The sequence below is a fragment of the Mesoplodon bidens genome, assembly GCF_964165515.1.
Source record: "Mesoplodon bidens genome assembly, chromosome: X".
In the NCBI taxonomy this organism is placed as follows: Eukaryota; Metazoa; Chordata; class Mammalia; order Artiodactyla; family Ziphiidae; genus Mesoplodon; species Mesoplodon bidens.
The window spans coordinates 68,957,331-68,977,285 of NC_138163.1; the positions used below are offsets into that span (position 1 = coordinate 68,957,331).

General features: G+C 36.5%; 1 protein-coding gene across 3 annotated transcripts in view; it reads left to right on the top strand.

Moving 5' to 3' along the window:
- The first annotated feature begins 738 nt into the window (after positions 1 to 738).
- The window catches only part of CHM (CHM Rab escort protein), a 201,503-nt gene continuing 182,286 nt past the window's right edge, over positions 739 to 19,955 (top strand). For all 3 annotated transcript variants that reach the window (XM_081222066.1, XM_081222067.1, XM_081222068.1), the window contains exon 1: positions 739 to 795. In XM_081222066.1, the coding sequence (XP_081078192.1) occupies positions 747 to 795 (49 nt within the window). In that variant the 5' untranslated portion in view covers positions 739 to 746. The remainder of the gene's footprint in view (positions 796 to 19,955) is intronic.

Sequence of the window (19,955 nt, forward strand, 5' to 3'; positions counted from 1 at the left end):
TATTGGGAAAATCTTGTATGAACTCCTTGTATACATATATAAAACCAGATTCAGAATCAATAAACGCCTATCAAGCAACTACTATGTTTTCATAACTTTTTTCCCTCCTGTAAAGCAAGACTAATTTTGCATATGTATGTGGCCAGGGTGGCTGATCGGACTAACTAGAGCAAATACAGATGCAGTGACGGTTCCATTCTGGCGAAGCTAGGGCGAGATTTTTCGTGGGTTTTCATTGGGGAGACAGAGACAAAAAAAGATAAGGGATAGAGTTTGAAGGTATTGGTGTGAAAATTATGCCTCGCAGGCCGAAACGAAAATACAGACATGCTGGGGGAAACAAACAGTTTCCAGACTGGAATGAAAATTTCCTTTCTTCACAAAGCAATCCCCTTTCAATTTCACTCCGCCCTCCTTGTCTCCTAACAATTCTTGCTTCATCATTGTCAAGGGGTTCCCAGGTCTTCCCACATTCATCCTGGCCATCAGAGTAAAAATCTACAACTCTTTTCTACCCCCAAACTCCAGGCTAAATGCACTACTGCACTCAGCCTGGAAAATGAATAGAGCTTTTAACATTCGCGTAAAACATTTCAAATACAATGCTGTAGCCGCCTATCTGGACCCGCCACCCAGGAACTACAATACCCAGAATGCAGTGTTTTCCCTTCCGCCTTCTACAACGGCAATGCTTAACTTGATCTCTTTTCCACAAGCAATAGTCACATGACACGTTTCCTGTCAAGATGGCGGATAATCTACCTTCGGAGTTTGATGTGGTCGTAATAGGGACGGGTATGTGTGGCTCTGGTACTCCCTGGACAAAGTGTAGGAAGTCTTTCCCGTTCCTACCTTCTCTGTCAGTGGCGAGAGTCGGCGAGAAATGTTGGGGGTCGAGCGTGAGAGGGAGGACGGAAAGGAAGCGAAGTAGTCTGGAGCCAGCGCGGGACTTGGCAGCTGCAGGGAGGGGCTTAGACCCGCGGTGCTTAGCGCCATTTGAGTGGGGGTCGATCTGGTCGATGTCGATTGCTGAGGTTGGTTGCTGCGGGTGATTCCTGTAATTTCCTTAGAGGGAGGTGGGGTTGCAGTGTCATGAGAACGGAGGGTGAGGATTTTGTCAATGGAGACACCTTTGGCATGACATGATTTCCTCCTTGTTAATTTCAAGGTGATATACCCCATCATTTTGTCTCGCCATTTCATAGGAATTTTTCATATATTTATATAATCCTAGGGTGCAGTGCAGCTCGGATACATTTTGTTACTCAGTTGTTGCCCGTGTACATTTTAATTTACTAAGGCGATGAAACGGATTCTTTTATGTTTTGCTGAGAAGCCTAGGGGGCTGTAATTTGTTGTGGTGGCCATTATTCCTGCTTTATGGTGCTGAAAGAAATCATTTTGCTTTATACCACCCACCTATCTACCCACAGCTAAATGAGCTGAGAACAAGCGTCTGTGAGTCCAGTTCAGGTGTGTGATCTTATCTTCCCCTTGTTTTCCCATCATTTATTCTTCATGTTTTGGGTGGTGCCAGAACTCCCCCTGCAATTTCTAGTCGACAAATTACACGTACAACACGTGGCAGAAAACATTTGGCAGCAGTTGGTATTTTGTTTTTCTTAACAGTGTAAAGGGTGGATTTTAGATGGGGTGAAATAGTTTGTTGGGTGGGGTTTTCTCCTGTCTACAGAACGTGGTAGGCTGGGGAACCCCGGTGGTTGAGACTCTGTCCGTTGTGTTGATGAATTCAGTTCATTGTCTTCTTAAACAGTAGGAGCAGCCATGTTTCCAGGTTGGGAGTAAAAATAATAACTGCTTATTTTCGAATGCTTATTATTTGCTAATCGACGTGCTAAGCACTTTACAAGCCGTATATAATCCTCACAACAACCTTGTTAGAGTACGTATTCTTTACACTATACAGAGGAGGCAAAAGAGCTTAGAAAGGTTGCAATTTGCTCAAGATCACACAGCCGGTAAATTTCCAAAGGTCAATTCCATACCAGAAGGAGAATCAGTGGTTCTGACCCTCAGAGTTAACCCATATTAATAGAAATAATTGGGAAAACTTGGTTCTAGACCTTGCTTGGCCACTAACTAACTGTGTGAGTTGCTAGGGCTAGGAACTTAATCTCTCTGAGCCTCAGTTTCCTTGTTTTTGAACATAAGGAGGGTAAACTAGATAACCTTTCCAGTGTTGTCTAACCAAAAATTATCTTATTCTAGTTGTACCTGGGTAATTGTTTTCAAAACAGCACGGACATGTTTATTCTCAAGCTGAAAACTGCATGGCTACAGATAACCTTGCTGTAGCTGCTATGAACAGATGTTGGATGAGAACTGGAAGGAGTCAGCAGACGCTATTTATTCTCTCCAGTCTATCCTAAAACCTAGAACAATATCCAGTTTAGAATAGTTGTTATACCATACTTGGGTCCTATGTTACTGCCTTTTTTGTTGTTGTTGTTTTACCTTGGCACTTAGGGTGTTTTAAAAATTACTTTGAATCATTAAGATACTTTTTCTTATCTTGATTCAAATTTTAATTGATAAGAGTGCTAATTCTTATCATTAAGTGCTGTTAATTCTTATATAAGACATATTTTGCCTTCTAGTTCAGTTCATAATATGGATTACATCCATCCTGTTAGAGTCCGTTATGATAGAGGTAGGAAGATTCTGTGAGTGATCCAGAAAATTGCATCAGGGGTATCTGGTGTATTTGGAAAAAGATTCATTTTAGACTTACTTCCATGAGAGTAATGTTATTTCTCAAAGTATGGGAAGAACTTATTTGAGTTAGAAGTTTTTCATATCACTTAGTGAACACAATTTTACTTTTCAAGCACATTGTTTAAATTTGTGATATGAAGCTTTGTTTTTAGGTAAGTCAAAGTGGAAAAATTGGATAAAAGCCATTTCCCAAATAAATGAATCCAATAATTCCAATCATTACTGAATAAGAATGATTTTTAATGTGTTTGGAATATTTCTGTTCTGAAATAGTTTGCTGAAAGTGGTCTTTAAGATGTGTTTGCCTTACTAGATGTACTAGCTTGAGTAAATCATAGAAAAATCAGTGTTTCAAAGATTCAGTTTTAATAACAAAAGCAGAATTAATCATGCATGTATCAGAAACATGAAGAAATAGGTGATGAGATGCAGTTTTTCTTTTAGCAGATTAATTCTAGTTAAAGGTCATCAAGAGACAATTGCTTTATCAAGTAAAATAATCTGTGGATAATATTTTAAACCCCTTTGACCTTGATTAATTTGTATTTCTTTTCATTCTTCATAACACAACGTTTTCCTTAAGATCATGTTTTGAAGAGATTATGGGAAAATAAAGTTTTGTATGTATTTTCTTAGTTAAGCCCATTTCCTCCTGATTACAAAATACAGGAAATATCACTTGAACACCCAAAGGCAGAAGAATAAGATAAAGTACTTGAACCATGGAAAATATAGAAGAAAATGGAATAAGGAAGGAGTGCCAAATGGAGTCTCAAGGGAGAGGACAAAAATGGATATAGTGAGTTCAATATAAAAAAAAATTAATGAAAAAATCATGACAATTATTTTTAAAAATGGATATAGTAATAAGTGTCTAGAAAATGGCCTTCAGTTTGGGTGCACGGTTGCCTTTTTTTTTTTTTTTTTTTTTTTTTTTGCTGTACGTGGGCCTCTCACTGTTGTGGCCTCTCCCATTGCGGAGCACAGGCTCCGAATGCACAGGCTCAGCGGCCATGGCTCATGGGCCCAGCCACTCCGCGGCATGTGGGATCCTCCCGGACTGGGGCATGAGCCCGTGTCCCCTGCATTGGCAGGCGGACTCTCAACCACTGCGCCACCAGGGAGGCCCACGGTTGTCATTTTTAAGGCATTTTGCCATTTAAAAAGACATTTGAGTGATAATTTTGCGGGTTACAGAGAAGTATCATCAGTTGCAGGTTAAAAATAGTCCCAGTAGCATAATACCTCACTGCAGGTGACTTATCTGGCAATCTGTGTAATCTGTAACCCGCAGCAGAGCCATCCACTCAACAGAAGGGCAGACAAGATGGAAGTTATGAGAGTTATGGGATAATATCAGCATGCTTCTTACATAGAGGAATCCCTCATTCTCTTATTTAGAGCATATTCATTCTTATTTTAGAAAATTCTAGCATGCTCAGAGTGTATTAGAAGCATCTTATTAGAAGATATAGGAAACGTTATCAACTTCTGCAAAAGCCGTGTTTCAGAGGTGTCATTAGACATAAGTGACAGTTCATATCCTTATGGGAAAGGGGAGAGACAAATACCTAAAATGCAAACCTACATCGGACAGCACAATGACCTGGCACCATTTAGTGTAGTGACAGACTACACATTTTTTAGGATATTCAACCCACACTTACTGAGAGCCTAATCCCTGCCCTTGTGATTTACTGTGTTGCCTATTCTGAGGAGCTGTTTGGGGTTCCTGACTGTCACATGCTCAGAGCTGTTCTAAGCCAATGTGGCCTTTTTATTGCATCCTTCTTGCTTTCTGAAGGCCACGTAGAGATTCATTCTGCATCCCTTTCCTTACTAAAGTACACCACACATATTATATTTCGGAATTCTTCCCCTAAATGGCCTGTGGAGTAGGCTAGCTTAACATTTTTCCTGCAGAGCATAAACACATAGATCCTATTTTGATTTAAGAGTTTTATTGCTAAAGAGTATGGGGAAAGAAGTGAGATAACAAAAATAACAAACATGGGGAAAATTACAAGGAGTATTCCTCCTAAATCCTGACTACCATGCTAGATCATGCTCAGCATAGTCCAAAATCGATGTGGCAGCATGGCATAATGGGAATCACTTAACCTTCCTACTGGGTAACTTTGGGCAAATTGCATAACATCTTGGGACATCAATTTGTTCATCTGTAAAGTGAGAGACTTAAATTAGGTGACCTCTAAGGTAGGCATCTACCAGCTCTAAAATTTACCATTGTGTGTGCATAATTATGACCCTGGGTCCTTGAGAAAAGACAATTCTGTATAGTCCTCTTAAGAAGTCAAGTCAGTGTTTGATATACTTCAGAAATTTTTCTATCAAAGTGGTTCATAAAAAAACATTTTCTTGGAAATGATAAGCTGCTTTCATCAGGAAAGGTCATGTAGGTAGCACAGCTCCATTTCTTGATGTTAGTTGAGCATTGAAACTGTAAGGTGGTTAACTTTGGCCAGCAGCTCATTGACTATAATGCTTATGATGGTGGTGGAGTAACTTCACTTCTCTAAACGTTGGGGGATAGTAATGTTGTAGGAGGTATCGTGGAAACTGAGTTTTACTAAATACCTGTTTATGCCAGACTCTCTGCCAAGTGATTTCTCATATATGTATCTTATTTAATCCTCTCCCAGGATGCCTGTGTGTGGTTCTAATATCAGAGGATGTCCATACTTTCTCTGCCTGTATTTCCAAAAATCCATGAACCTGTAGTCTAGAGCAGAGTTGTTTTTTTTTAAATTGCAAGATGCCACCTATTTGTGGGTCATGAAATCAATTCCAGCATTAAAAAAAAACAGAAGTAGAATAGAATACGTATTAGAATATATTACATGTATGCAACATGTAAAAAAATATTTATTTATTTTTGGCTGTGTTGGATCTTAGTTGTGGCACGTAGGATCTTCGTTGTGGCACGTAGGATCTTCGTTGTGGCATGTGTGCTCTTTGTTGTGGTGCGTGGGCTTCTCTCTAGTTGTGGCGTGCAGGTTTTCTCTCTCTAGTTGAGGTGCGCAGGCTCAGTAGTTGCACCGTGCGGGCTTAGTTGCCCACTTAGTTCCCCGACCAGGGATTGAACCCACATCCCCTGCGTTGGAACGTGGATTCTTTACCACTGGACCACCAGGGAAGTCCCAGGATGAGTATAGTTTCATGAAACATATATTTCATGTGTGTATCACTGTGTGAAGCACACACACATACATATATTCACATATATTTTGGGGTTGGCTAGGGGCAAAAAGTTTTAAAGTTTAGAGAATATTGATTAACTGAATAACATAGTGAGTAGGAATGAAAGTAATATTTCAAAAGTCATTTGGTTTTACAAATGCTATACCATCCATATGTTTTATTTACCTTGACATGTATGTATCTCATTTGAGAGCATAGTGTAGTGATTGACAAGGTGGCTCTGAAATGGGACAGACTGTGTTTGAGTCAGCTATGCCTCTTGTGCCACCTCACGCATGTTCCTTAATGTCTAAGTTTCAATTTTCTCATCTCTAAAAGAGAATAAATCTCACAGAGCTGTGTTGAGGATTCAGTGGAATAATTCTGTAAAATGCTTAGTAAGTGCTCAGAAAATGTAGTTGATTTTTATAGCCCATAATGCCATACTGAGGTGCTTTTATCACCACTACTGTTACATGAATGCTTCCAAGGAAAGGCTCATAGTTCTCATGGAGAGCAGTGGAAAGATTCAGGTGTCTGAGTCATCTTCCTGCTCTTCCCATTGGCCGTTTGGTGGGAAAGACCTTTGTGTCTGTTACCACTATTTCTATCAGACTTCTTAACTGACGGTTTTCTTTACTTTTTTTTTTTCTTTAAGACCTTTGTGTGTCTGTTACCACTATTTCTATCAGACTTCTTAACTGACGGTTTTCTTTCCATTTTTTTCTTTTACTCTGTTTTGTTCACCAGCTTTCATTTCTGTCATTTGTTTTGAACAGATTTGTCTTGTTTGAGGCATAATGTGAAACTCTTCCTTGTCAGTGTAAGAATGCTGAAGGAGCTAAAGAGAGCTTACAGGTTTTGCTGTTCTGAAAAATGCTTTGCAATTCTTCACGCATTTATTGATGGAAAAGTATGCCTTTTCTGCTCTCAATACCTAGAAAAGTAAAGGGAGTTATATAACTCTGGAGAAGACTCTCTGGAGAGGCTTACGCTTCCCTGTAAATCATAAGTTTGAGCCAATCCCTCAGAGAGAGGCGCATCTGTTACCAGAGTTCTCTCCGCAGCATCATTTTCATCTCCCATGCCTCACGTCATTTTCTCATTTTCTCCAGTATCATGATGTTTTGGAGAACTCAAGATACAGCAATTAAAATCAAACACGGCTGCTCACCATCACATTCTCATGTTTCACATAAAATCCCAATGCACAGAAACAATTATAATTCCATGTAATTGACCTGTTACTCATGCTAAATCATCTGTGCAGTTTCACTACAGTCTTTCCACTGAAAAGTTAGGCTGTGCCTGCTATGTATGTAAATGGTTTAAAAAGTAAAATAGTCTAAAAATCATCAGTTCCCAGTTTATATTACAAAACTACATATATATACACATACGTGTCAATATATACACATGTATATATTATGTATATATGCTAGAGAGATTGGAAACATTTTGGGGATATTTAGTTGTGACCAACAAAATAGGGATACTTTGAAAGATTGATATATTCTTTTTTGCTTTTCTAATAATCTTATTAAAGGGCAGTGTAAAAAGAGGTGATAATTTATCACAGATACTGATTTCTCCAAGTGTGATTATGAGAGCTATCATGTTATCATAATGGGACTATTTAAAAAATAGTTTGAAAATAGGTGAAGAGACCAGGGGCAGCTTTTCGCCAGGGTAGTGCTTCACATGAGTGTTTGATCTCATATTAGATTTTACCAAGAGCTTAAGTGGGTAATGTCATACCACTTGACTGATTTGGTTTATATCACATTTACAAAAGTACCAACATCTGCTTTTTCTCCTGAGTAGTGTTCATACATATCTTTTTTGTCCAGTCTAGTGTTGATGTTGAGTTACAATGGCTATTGGTTAATGGCAGTTTTAGTCATTTTGTATTGCTTTGAACTGTTTTGGATCATGTATCTGTGATCTGAATTTGCACATTTGTTAAACTGCTTTTCTGTATATGCATTTAAAATAATTATGGAAAAGTTTGCACAAGCTAAAGTACAGAGAAAGAAGGTTTTACATACAGATAGCAGGCGTATTAGGAAGATGCAGAGTTGTGTTCTAATCCTTAGTTTTCTATGTTACTTTGGCATGAGCTATCTAGGCCAAATAGAGGACACAGAATTAAATTTAGTATGTACAACACACTGTTAAACAAATATATGAAATTATTTCTGGCATTTATTATGCTGAATCCAATGCTAAGCCCTTAAATGCATTATCTCATCTGATTCTCACAGTAACCTTGTCTGTGTTAGATGCTTATTGTTATCTCCATTTTACAAATGTGGAACCTAAGGCTTAGTTAAGTTTGACTGAGGTCAAACTGTTAAGACTGGAGTTGCTCTGGGTAGGTATTAGATTGAGCTGGTTGGATTCTTCCATGTGAAAAAATACCTTATACTCTCAAGATTAGATTATTGTGTTCTAGCTTAGCAGTTGACAGTTGCTTCATTTTGGGGAGTTACCATTGTTGACATTAAAATCCTGATGTCAGCAAAGCCTTGTGGTGTTAACTCATTATTGACAGCATCATGACATCTGTCGTCAACTTGCAAACCTTTTGATGAAGGTGAACTGAATGACTTGGTTGTGTTTATCCCTTAAAACTGAAAAAAACAGAATCAGCCACTAAAGTAATGGCTAGAAATGGGATCAGAAAATACAGTCATATTTCAAGTGATAATCTGTTTCCCTAGGAAAAATATCTTGATTACAAGATATGTAATTTCCCACAGAAATAAAACAATTGTTAAAAATGAGCTATAGGGGCTTCCCTGGTGGCGCAGTGGTTGAGAGTCCGCCTGCCGATGCAGGGGACACGGGTTCGTGCCCCGGTCCAGGAAGATCCCACATGCCACGGAGCAGCTGGGCCCGTGAGCCATGGCCACTGAGCCTGTGCATCTGGAGCCTGTGCTCCGCAACGGGAGAGGCCACAACAGTGAGAGGCCGGCGTACCGCAAAAAAAAAAAAAAAAAAAGACCTATAGGCTATTTGTGCATGTGCGAGGGTTTGCCATTTTGTCTTTTTAAGATTTTTTTTAGTTTTAAGCACTTATAAATTGAATTTTCAAGATCAAGTATGAGACTCATTGTTCTGTTTATGAAGCTTTTCTTGTTTTAATTGACTCTTCTTTTGGTTCCTATAATTGTCAACAATTGTCAGCACTTGCAATGGATGCATCTTAATTGACAGAGTAGATGTGGTATCTTTTCCCTCCAAGGGCTGTGTCATTAACAAATAATATTAATAACTAATACTTTTACGAATATACTTCCAGACCCATGTGTATGCTATTCTGTTTTTTGCTTCACAGTATGTTATGAACATCATTCCATGTTAATCAAATCTTCTTCCTCAGTGTCTTTTTAAAAAACTTTTCATTTGGAGATAATTCAACTCACATGCAGTTGTAAGAAATAATATAGGAAAATCCTGTATATGTTCACCCAGCTTCTCCCAGTGGTAAGTAAGATCTTGCATAACTACATGTAGCATAACCAGGTAATTGACCTTACCCAGTGACCTTATTCAGATGTCACCAGTTTTACGTGTACTTGTGTGTGTTTAGTTCTGTACAGTTTTATCACGTGAAGATTGCTGTCACATCCAGATACAAAACAGTTTCATCATACTCTCTCATGATACCTTTTTATAGTCATTGACACCTCCCTCCTACCTGCATCCCTAAACTCTGGCAACCCCTAATCTGTTCTTCATCTTTATGATTATGTCATTTCCAAAAGTTTATTAAATGTCATATTAAGTAGATGCTTAGTAAATATTATTTTCTATAAGTGTCCTGTCATTTATTTAAATTAGCAACTTTTGTTGGACATTTAAGGTTTTCAGTTTTTCACTTTCATAAAATAAGGCTGTGATGAACATGGTGTGACTAAATCTTTTGTACGTATTTAATTATTTCCTTAGGATAAATACCTAGAACTGTAACTGTTAAATTGAATTTTAGAGGGTGGTTACGTAAAGCTTTTGATTTGTATTGATGAATTGCCTTAAGGAAAGTTTGCCAGTCTAATCTCACCAGCTGAGTATGAGAATGCTTATTTTTCCATAGTCTTTCAACATTGTCTATGAATGTCTTATTCTTAATTACTGTCAACATCGTAGCCAAAAAAATATTTCCTTGTTTGCATTCACATTTTCAAATCATAAGTGAGGTTGACTATTTAATAGGTATATTGGTCAATTATGTTTCTTTTGTAAATTGCCCTTACCCATGTTTCTATTGTGCCATTTTTTTCTTTTCAACATGTAATAATTCTTTATATACTAAAGACTTTAAATCTTTGTCATGTATTTTGTAAATTTGCCTTCTATTTTTATGGTGGTTTCTCATGTATGAAACTTTATAATTTTCACGTAGTGAAATCTATCAAATGTTTTTTTCTTTTATGGTTACTGCCTTTGGAGATATGCATACAAAGCCTTCCCCTCCGAGATTAAGTAAATATTGATGCTTAGTTTCTTTTTTAATATTTTATTTTTTACAGTTAAATTTTAATTCACCTGAAATTTACTTTGTTGTAGAATATGAGGGTTTTTTCCTTCTAAATCATTAGCTGGTTATTCTAACACCATCGATCGATTGTTTCTCCACTGAATTGAAATACTTCCTTTATTTTTTTTTATTATATGATCAGTTTTTGGACTTTCTGCCAGTAATCTGGGTGTCTCTTTTAGTGTAGTGGGAACTATAAAGTGGGAATAGACTGGGTCATCTGATCTGTAGAGAAATGATAACTTTTCCTCTTTGAAATCTCAAGAAACACAAGGCAATATTTGAATATATAAAAAAAATTATAGCATCTACTCTGAAAAATAGCAAACTAAAAGAAAAAGGAAAACAGAGTAGAAGCATTTTCAACTCATAACAAAGGACTAATTACATAAAAATAATACCTTCAAATTTGTATGAAAAATGTCAAGATCTCTACAGGCAGAGAGTGTAAACAGACAAGAGAGGTTACAAATAGTCAACAAACTGCAGGGAAAATATTTTTTTCTGATTAATAGCCAAATGCAAACTAACCTGATAATTAAAAACATTAAATTAAAGGAGTAATCACTAATTGTTGATGAAGTTGTATTCAGTTGAAATGCTGATGGTATTATAAATTGGGACAACATTTTGGCAGAGTAACAGTTCGTACTAAGAATTGTCAATATGTTCATTCCCTTAGACTCAGTAACTCCAGATCTGAGAATTTATTGTGAGAAAAATCATTCAATAGAGGTAAAAAGCTACAAGGGTGACAACATCTATTTTAAAGCTGCTTATCATAGTAAAGCTTGGAAATAATGTTGTATATCGAAGAGCCCTGATGTCTCAGAGGATTCTGGTGGACTGATGGAGTAGGCAGTTTTACAGTGTGGCCTAGGATATTTTTCATTACAAAATATCATACATACAAATGAAATATATGTGTGTGTATGTATACATATTTTTTATTTCTTTCTTTCAGTGGACAATAACAAAGTGAGTGGCATGTATGTATGACCCACCTAAAGAAACAGAACACTACCAGAATATTACCAGTACCATAGGAGCTCCCTGGGTGCACCACCATCCATCTCCCCTTCCTTTCCCACAGCTGTAACCATTATGGTAAACTGCTTTAATTGTCCTCTTGGTTTTTTTTAAAGTGTTTTTTTATCACGTGTATATCACCAAACCATATGTTGTTAATTTTTCCTGTTTTTGACCCTTGTCTAACTTTTGGAATTCTACTCTATGTATTCTTTCTGTGACTTGCTTTCCTTGGTCAGTGTTATGCTTGTGAGATTCGTCTGTACAGATACATATAGGTGTAATTCCCCCGCATACTCACACACACACACACACACACACACACACACACACACAGCTATTATATAGTATTCTAGGCTTGCAAATCTTCAACTTCAGTAAGTTATGCATATTCACCAAAAGAATTGTATTTATTTGCCCTTTGGTTTTCAGCTTTTCAAGGCCCCTGCCTCCCTCAGGAAATGTATAATGTCATAAACACACATTCACGACAAAATAAGATCGTTAGGTACACGTCGTTCTGCAACTTTTTCAGTCAATAATTCTCACTTTTCTTTCCATTCCAGTACTGTTTTATCCCATGTAGCACACAGACCATGTTTAACTTTCTACATTCTCCCACCCCAAAATACCCTTTACAGCTGATATATACACACTTGTGTCCAGTTCATTATTATGCATTGCTTCTGGTTGTTATATCTTGTAAGTCTGTTTTATTCTAGCTTGTCTTTTTTTTTGTTTTTTTAAATGATGACTGAGATGTCACAGAGAGACTAGGCCAGTGATCCTTACATTTTAGGTTTGGCTGCTTTCTTCCTTGTAGTATCATTTACCTTGTTCCTCTAGACTGTCTTTTCCCTGTAAACTGAAAGTTACATCTAAAGGCTTGTTGGATTCAAGGTTAATGTTTTTGGTTAGAACATCTTTGGTGATATGGATGTCGTGTTGGATCATACCAGAAGACAAAATATCTGGTTGATCCACTATGAGTGTTGCTTAGGTTGACCCAGGATTAGGATGATGACAATATGATGCCTCCATTGTATGGATGCATTTTTGGATGTACTGCGCCAACAGGGAAGCCCCTCCCCTGTGTATTGAAAATAATCTGTATATTGCTTTTTGCACTATGCAAACATTCAATTTGATACCAGCTATTCACAGCATTGTTTTAACATCAATAGGTGGTCCTTATATGAATAAGTATTTTCATCAGGACTTGCAAAATGTTGTTTTTTTCTAGGTCTTTGATTCCTTCTTAATAGCTGCTTAATAGCTGCTTAATAGCTGATTTAATAGCTGCCCCTGAATGCCAATTTTTTAATTTACAAAAGGGAACATACCTTTCTAGTATTACTGGTATCTACCAATTAGAGTACCTATTTCCAAGATTGAAGCCATTTGGGAAGCTGAATTAATTCTAAGTTTGCTTGATGGGGATGGACAAAGAGATTTAGATGTCCTGAAGCCAGACTAGATAGGTTCCAGTATTAACTTTGCCATTTACTGGGTATATGACTTTGGGTAAAGTACTTAACCCCTGTTTTCAGTTTCCCCATCCTCTACTGCCTTATGTGTACCTGTGGACAAAGAATAGAAAATAAAGGAAAAACGAAAAGAAAAATTTGTTAGGGGTCGGGTTATGGCTGATTAAAATATTTTCTTTAGCATTGTATCATATTTACAGTGTAAGAGAGGAAATGAAAAAGAAAAGTAACTGTCCTGCTGATTTTAAAGTATTTTTTAATATACATTTTAAAGTGTAAAATCACTGGCAAGTGATTCATAAACCTTTTACATTGATTTTGGTTTATCCCTCTTGTTACAGCATTTAAGAAATTCTTAATGCAATAAAACTGTAATTTTCATTAGATAATTTTTTTTTTTTTTTGCGGTACGCGGGCCTCTCACTGTTGTGGTCTCTCCCGTTGCAGAGCACAGGCTCCGGACATGCAGGCTCAGCGGCCATGGCTCATGGGCCCAGCTGCTCCACGGCATGTGGGATCTTTCCAGACCGGGGCATGAACCCGTGTCCCCTGCATCGGCAGGCGGACTCTCAACCACTGTGCCACCAGGGAAGCCCCATTAGATAAAATTTTATCCTTTGTTTTATTTTAATAAACTCAGTGTAATCACTGTTCAGCTTTTTAATAAGCAGGATAAGATAATTATCCTCAATGTTTTCTCAATGATACTGTAGCCAGTTTTCTCTTAGATACATAATGAGACTACATTTAAAACTTAATTTGAAGTGTTTTACCTTAAGGAGTGGTATATAGTAACAAATTCATAGGCCCTTTCAAATTTAGTTTATAAGGCTCATAAGGTTTTTTTTTCTCTACTTTTTAAAAAATGGATTTCATTACAGGATTTCATATAAGGAAGGAAAATTATTTGTTGTGTGATTTTGTAACATTCTTGGAATGAGCACCGTCTCATCATCTATTTTAGTCTCATAGCTTTATAAATAATACAGTAAAGGTCATTTTTCTTCTGTGGCACGTAAGTAAAATATGTTCTGAACAAAGAAACTTTATTTTCCTCATTACAAGTTAAATATTGTTAAAGAAACCTTATTTTCCTCATCACGAGTTAAATGTTATTTGTTATTAAGTTTGAAGAGAGCTCAACTGGGATATCCTTTGCTGTGAAAAGATCATTTTGGTCACTTAAATTGATACAACAGAAATATTAGTATTAAGAAAATTAAGTAAAAATAAATTGTAGTGGAATCTGCTTATTTTATTTCCTGGCATGGAATAGGTCTTTGGCAAATATTTACATTACTTAATAAAACTTTCATTAAGAGATTTGAGTTGATATAGTTTTCTCGGTTTAGATAAAAAACAAAATGCTAAATCTCTGCTTTCCAAGGGATTATTTTATTTGGTAGACCCAGCCTTTCATTAGCTCTGTAAATTTGGTATTAAATTTTATTTTTTAAACTTTTTATTATGGCCAGTTTCAAACATAAAAAATAGAATAAAATAATTCCCCATGTACCAATCTCCCAGTTTCAACAGTTATCAATTTATGGCCTCTTTTCTTCTGTACCCTCCACCTTCTCATTTCGTGATCCAATCTTGGATTATTTTAATGCAAATCCCATATATTATATCATTCCATCTGTAAATATTTCAATATATATGCAAAGGACAAGGGCTCTCCTTTTTAAACATAACTACAGTAGCTTTATGCCCTTGTTTGCATTTTCAGTTCTTCCTAAGGCATTTATCCATTGTATTTCTTTGCTCTAGTACTCCTTTTAGCTTAGTTTTTATTTCTGAAATGATTTTTCTTTCATTTCTTCTTGAGTCATTTTATTCTTTTTTCAAATATTCCTATTATCTAATCACCACACTTTTTAAGTTTTTCTAATTCTGATTTATGTTCTTTCAGAGCGTCTATTATTTTCTTAATTTCTTTTAGCTTATAGTACCATAGTTAGGTTATAGTTTTCATCTAATTTGCAAGCATGTCTTTCTGGGATGCTTTCATTGTCTGTTAGGCTGTTATTTCACTTCTATTCTCTCTCTCTATGTATATATATATTTTACTGTGCATTGAATGGGATTCAACAAAGATCCTTTTGTTTTGCTCATTTTTAAGTGAAAAAAAGTTTTCCTTGTGTTTTTAATAGGGAGTGTGGATCAGGATAGCTTTTCTAATTAACTGCTCTAGAGCTCTCCTGTATTTTCACTAAGTAATCCAGAAAATAGCCTGAGATCTGAGATCTGATAGCTGTGTCACCCTCCCCCAGTTTTGTATGGGCCTTCTCTACCCTTTGCACCTATTTTCCCTGTTCTGCTGAATTTGGATTATATTCCCAAGAGTTACTCCTCTGTGCAGGGATTTATCTAGAAGGACAGTTTTTCATTTTCCTAAGTTCATAGGGCCCAGCTCCATTCCCACTCCCTCACCACTCTAGCACTCCCAGGGGTTCCTTTGCACTCATCCACAGGTTGGAGCCTGTGAAGTCCCCTACCACTTTCTGCTGCTATTTTCACAATGACCTTGCAAGCTTCCAGTGAGTGCCTGACAGCAGTTTTGGGGCTCTCTGGCTCTCAGCGCTGTCACAAATTTCTTTGTCTTCCCTTCATTTCCTCTTGCACAGTCTCTGGTATCACATTGGTCTTATAGCTATTGAAGGTTTGTAATGACCCACTTGTATTTTGGAGTTCATCAGGATATTTTGTCATCTAGCTTTGTTGTAGATGTTGTCCCTGGGAGTTTGGTTTCGGTATCCTGGTTGCACTGTCTGTTTTCATGGGGTCTCAGGGAGATTCAGCAACTTTGCTGCTAATACCATCTTATCCTGTTTTTATTTTTAAGTTCAAGTAATTTGCACAAGAACAGAGTCCAAGTTGTTGATCTATCACTAGCAATCACCTTTGAGAACTTGCAGCAAACCTTATGGGTCACTTATTTCAAGCTCTTCATTTTATCTATAAGGATATTTATAAGGAAGCTGAATTCCAGAGAGGTTAAGTGACTTTTCAGCTATTTAGTATAAACCTGAAAACAAGAATCCAATTTTCCTAGTATTGAAACAGTGTTCTTGTTAGACATTCCTAAAAGTTCACACTATATTGAATTTTTAAAAATTAACATAAATTTTGTGAGTTAATATTTTAATGGACAGTATATTTATCCAAAGTTCTAAAAATTACATAGATATTAATAGCAGTATTTTCTCCCATGAGGAAGAAGTCCATAAATATTAAATTACTACATTTATTAGTATGTTTGATATTTCGTGTAGGTCAAATTGAATTACAATAATTGTCAATTTAAAAACAGTCTTTTTATCTATACTTCTTGGAATTTCCCTAAGCTATTTCACTGGCAGTTTTTTTCTTTTTAAGGTAACCACTGAAAAGTAAACATAAGATATAAACCTTTTAACTAATAATTTAATAAGAATGAACAAAACTACTTAAACCTGGGTTGAAATTTAATTTCTGTCTAATTTTGTGATGTCACTTTTTTTGAGCAGCTGTGACATGAGATAAGTGGGTCGTTTTACCTTTGCATTGCTCAATCTAGTCAGTTCTGTACCTAATGTTGTTTATGCTTTGTTTACGATGGTACAGAAGGTCTGTACATAGGGTTGTTTAAGTAGTAAAGGATGTGGCTCTCTAAAAGCTTCTTATACTCACAAGTTTTTCCTTGCCAGTAATTCTACTTTATTCCTAAAAAAAAAGAAGTTATTCTTTATAAAAAGTCGCAGTAAATTTTCTAGTTCTATGTAATTTTCTTTCCATTCTGGTCTTCACTAGTTATAAATAACACATGAAATGACTTTCAAGGTAGAAAGCAGGAATCCATTTTGAAATGTTCTATAAACTAAAGAGTGATTTATGATTTCATATGATTTGGGCTGAAAGCACTCAGGCTTTGCCAGGTCATCAAAGTCCTGTCAGGGGAATCTATTATTTATTGTTTGATATGCTGGGAGTGGTGTAAGTATTTAATGTTTATCTTATGTAAGTATAGTGTTAGGAAAAAATCAATTCCAGATACTAATACAATTTTAAGAATAGACCATAGAGTGCTAACCTAAATTAGTTGTAAACTTAGTTGTAAGTGATGAGGTTCAACATTAAGGATTTGGATTAAAAGGGGATTTTGAAAAATGAATAATTAATGGTTTCGTTCCTATAAAATATTTTAGATAAGATTCTTGAAAACGCTAATTTCATACCTTTTTGGGCTTGATTTTAGCTTAGCTTCGTTTGATAGTGAAACATCTTTATTTTATCTAGACAGGTTTTGGAAAATCATAGAGCTGGGACTATGTGTTTGTTATATGATCATATAACATTCTGTAAGCTTCTAATATATTTTTTCTGGTTGCCAACTTTATAACAGAACCTCAACTGAGAAGGATGTAATGTAACAAACCTCAGTTTCCCCTGTTACAAGCTGTTATGAAATGCTAATGTAATACCTAGTATTTACCTGTGTTTGATAAAAATGACTTGCCAGTAAAAGTTGATGATCTTGCATCAGATTTATACATTTTTCCTACAATCCTTTGGCAGAGTTCTTTGAAACAGCCTCACTAATAAATTTAATGATCATATTTAATGTGTGAAATGTTTAAATGATGTTAAGTATTTGATGAACTTCTGTAGCATACATCTGGAAAAGCCCTATAGTGTATGTATAGAAAAGGCTATTGGACTTATTTTCAAAAAACTATTTTAAGTTGTTAGATCTTTGAGGATAACTTAAGTCAATAGTAAACAAATGGTAGTTTTTTTCCCTTCAAATAACTTAAGTATAACTTCAGGTAACTTCAGATTTGTTATTGAAGGGGTAGGAAGAGAAGGGAAGAGAACCAATATTTATTGAATGTCAGCGACGTGCTAGGAGACACTGTGTAAGGTGTTTTATATCATTTTTTAACCTATTCCTCCCTATATCCCTATGAGATATATTATTAGCCCTATATTACAGTTGAAAACATTGTCCTTGTATATTTGTACTCACATTTTTTACGGTGTGTTTCCAGTGTAATGCTGTGTGACTTAACCCTGATTATTTGTTTCTAACTCATGTCTGGCTTTCCCTTGTGGGAGAGACTGTATAATTCATTGTAATAAACCTATATATGTTCCATATAAATGCCTCACAAGGATGTTGTGTGAATTTGAGTAATGATTCAGAAGCTAAGTCGTTCACTTTTTATGGTGCCAAGTGTTTTTAAAAAAAAGGCTTTATTTTGAAATTAGTCAATGGTTTAAAAGGTATTAAAATTGAGCTTATAAATATTAATTTAAGCAAAACAAGCAGTTAGTTGTTTTACTTATTTTGCTAAATTACAAGTAAGACCAAAAAGTTTAATTATGTTAACTTTTCCTAAATAAGAATTTTAAAAAAAGTGAAACCTAAAGCTCCAGTTTTATGCAAACTCATCCTTCGTGCTGTGCCTAGAGTTATTTTTCTGAAACACTGATTAGATCTTGTTCTTATGGCTAAAATCTTAGACTCCCTGTTGCTTACAGGTTCAAGTTCAGACTCCAAAGTTTGGCTCCAACCACTTTTGGGCATCACTTTTTGGTACTCTCTTCCTTCACCCTTTGCCAAGAATATTCCCTTCAACTTTCCCTTTTCCTTCAGCTTTTTTCTTCTACACTTTTCCGTTGTGTTATTACAGATCTGAAAGACCCAGCTGGTTAGTGTCCCCTGCTCCTTGGAGCTTTCCATGACTCCCCTCTACAGAGGGAATGCTTCTTTCCTTTGTGTTCCCCTAACAGTTTTAATTACCTTTATTATTTCAGTCCCTTTAAATTCTTATTCTTTAGACTCTGAGCTCTTTTAGGCTAGGCATTGCCTTTATCTTTTTTTTCCCCTCACTACCTATCACAGTCTGTTCTATCCCTCACTCTCTCTCTTCCCTTTCCCCATTATTGTATGTCTTTCTTCTTTTCTTTCCTTAAACAGGTATTTATAGAGAATCTACTATGTGCCTCCTCTGTTCAAGGAACTCGGTGTTTATTGAATGGGTGGGAAGAAATATGAAATCCTGGCCAGGAAGACATTATTAACTGTATTATTAGTCTGTCGTTCTAATCATTCTAAGCATGAAGATATCTTCTGTTCAACACATATTTGTTGAAAACCTACCACAAACGCTGCTTTACTGGGAATTCAGTGGTGAATAAAATATACACAGTCCCTGCTCTTATGAAGCTGACATTCCAGTAGGAAAGTGAGTTGTGGCCACAAAGAGACAGGAAACCCAACCTTGTAAAGTCAGACAAATTGTCCAGACCTCTATGTGTCTGTGGCTTCTTTGTCTGTAAAACTGTGTAGCATTATATAACATTAAAGCATATTGAAGATGCAGCACTTCAAAGGATCTAGAATGGCCAAAACAATATTTAAAAAGAATGAAGTTGGAGGACTTATTCTACCTGATTTTAGGACTTAACCGTAAAATGTACAATAATCAAGACAGTGTGGTAGTGGCATAAGGATAGACACATGGATTAATGCAACAGAGAGTCCAGAAACAGACCCACACTGACATGGTCAATTGAGTTTTTTTTTTTTTTTTTTTTTTGGTACGTGGGCCTCTCGCTGCTGTGGCCCCTCCCGTTGCGGAGCACAGGCTCCAGATGCGCAGGCTCAGCGGCCATGGCTCACGGGCCCAGCCGCTCTGTGGCATGTGGGATCTTCCCAGACCGGGGCACGAACCCGTGTCCCCTGCATCGGCATCGGACTCTCAACCACTGCGCCACCAGGGAAGCCCCTCAGTCAATTGAGTTTTGATAAAGTTACCAAGGTAGGAAATAGTCTTCAATAAATCATGCTGGAATAATTGGATATCGACCTTAAGAGAGGTACCTAAACCTTTTCCTCATAACATACACAAAATTTAAGTCAAAACAGATCATTCTCATATGGACACCAAAGGGGGAAAGGGTGGGGGTGGGAT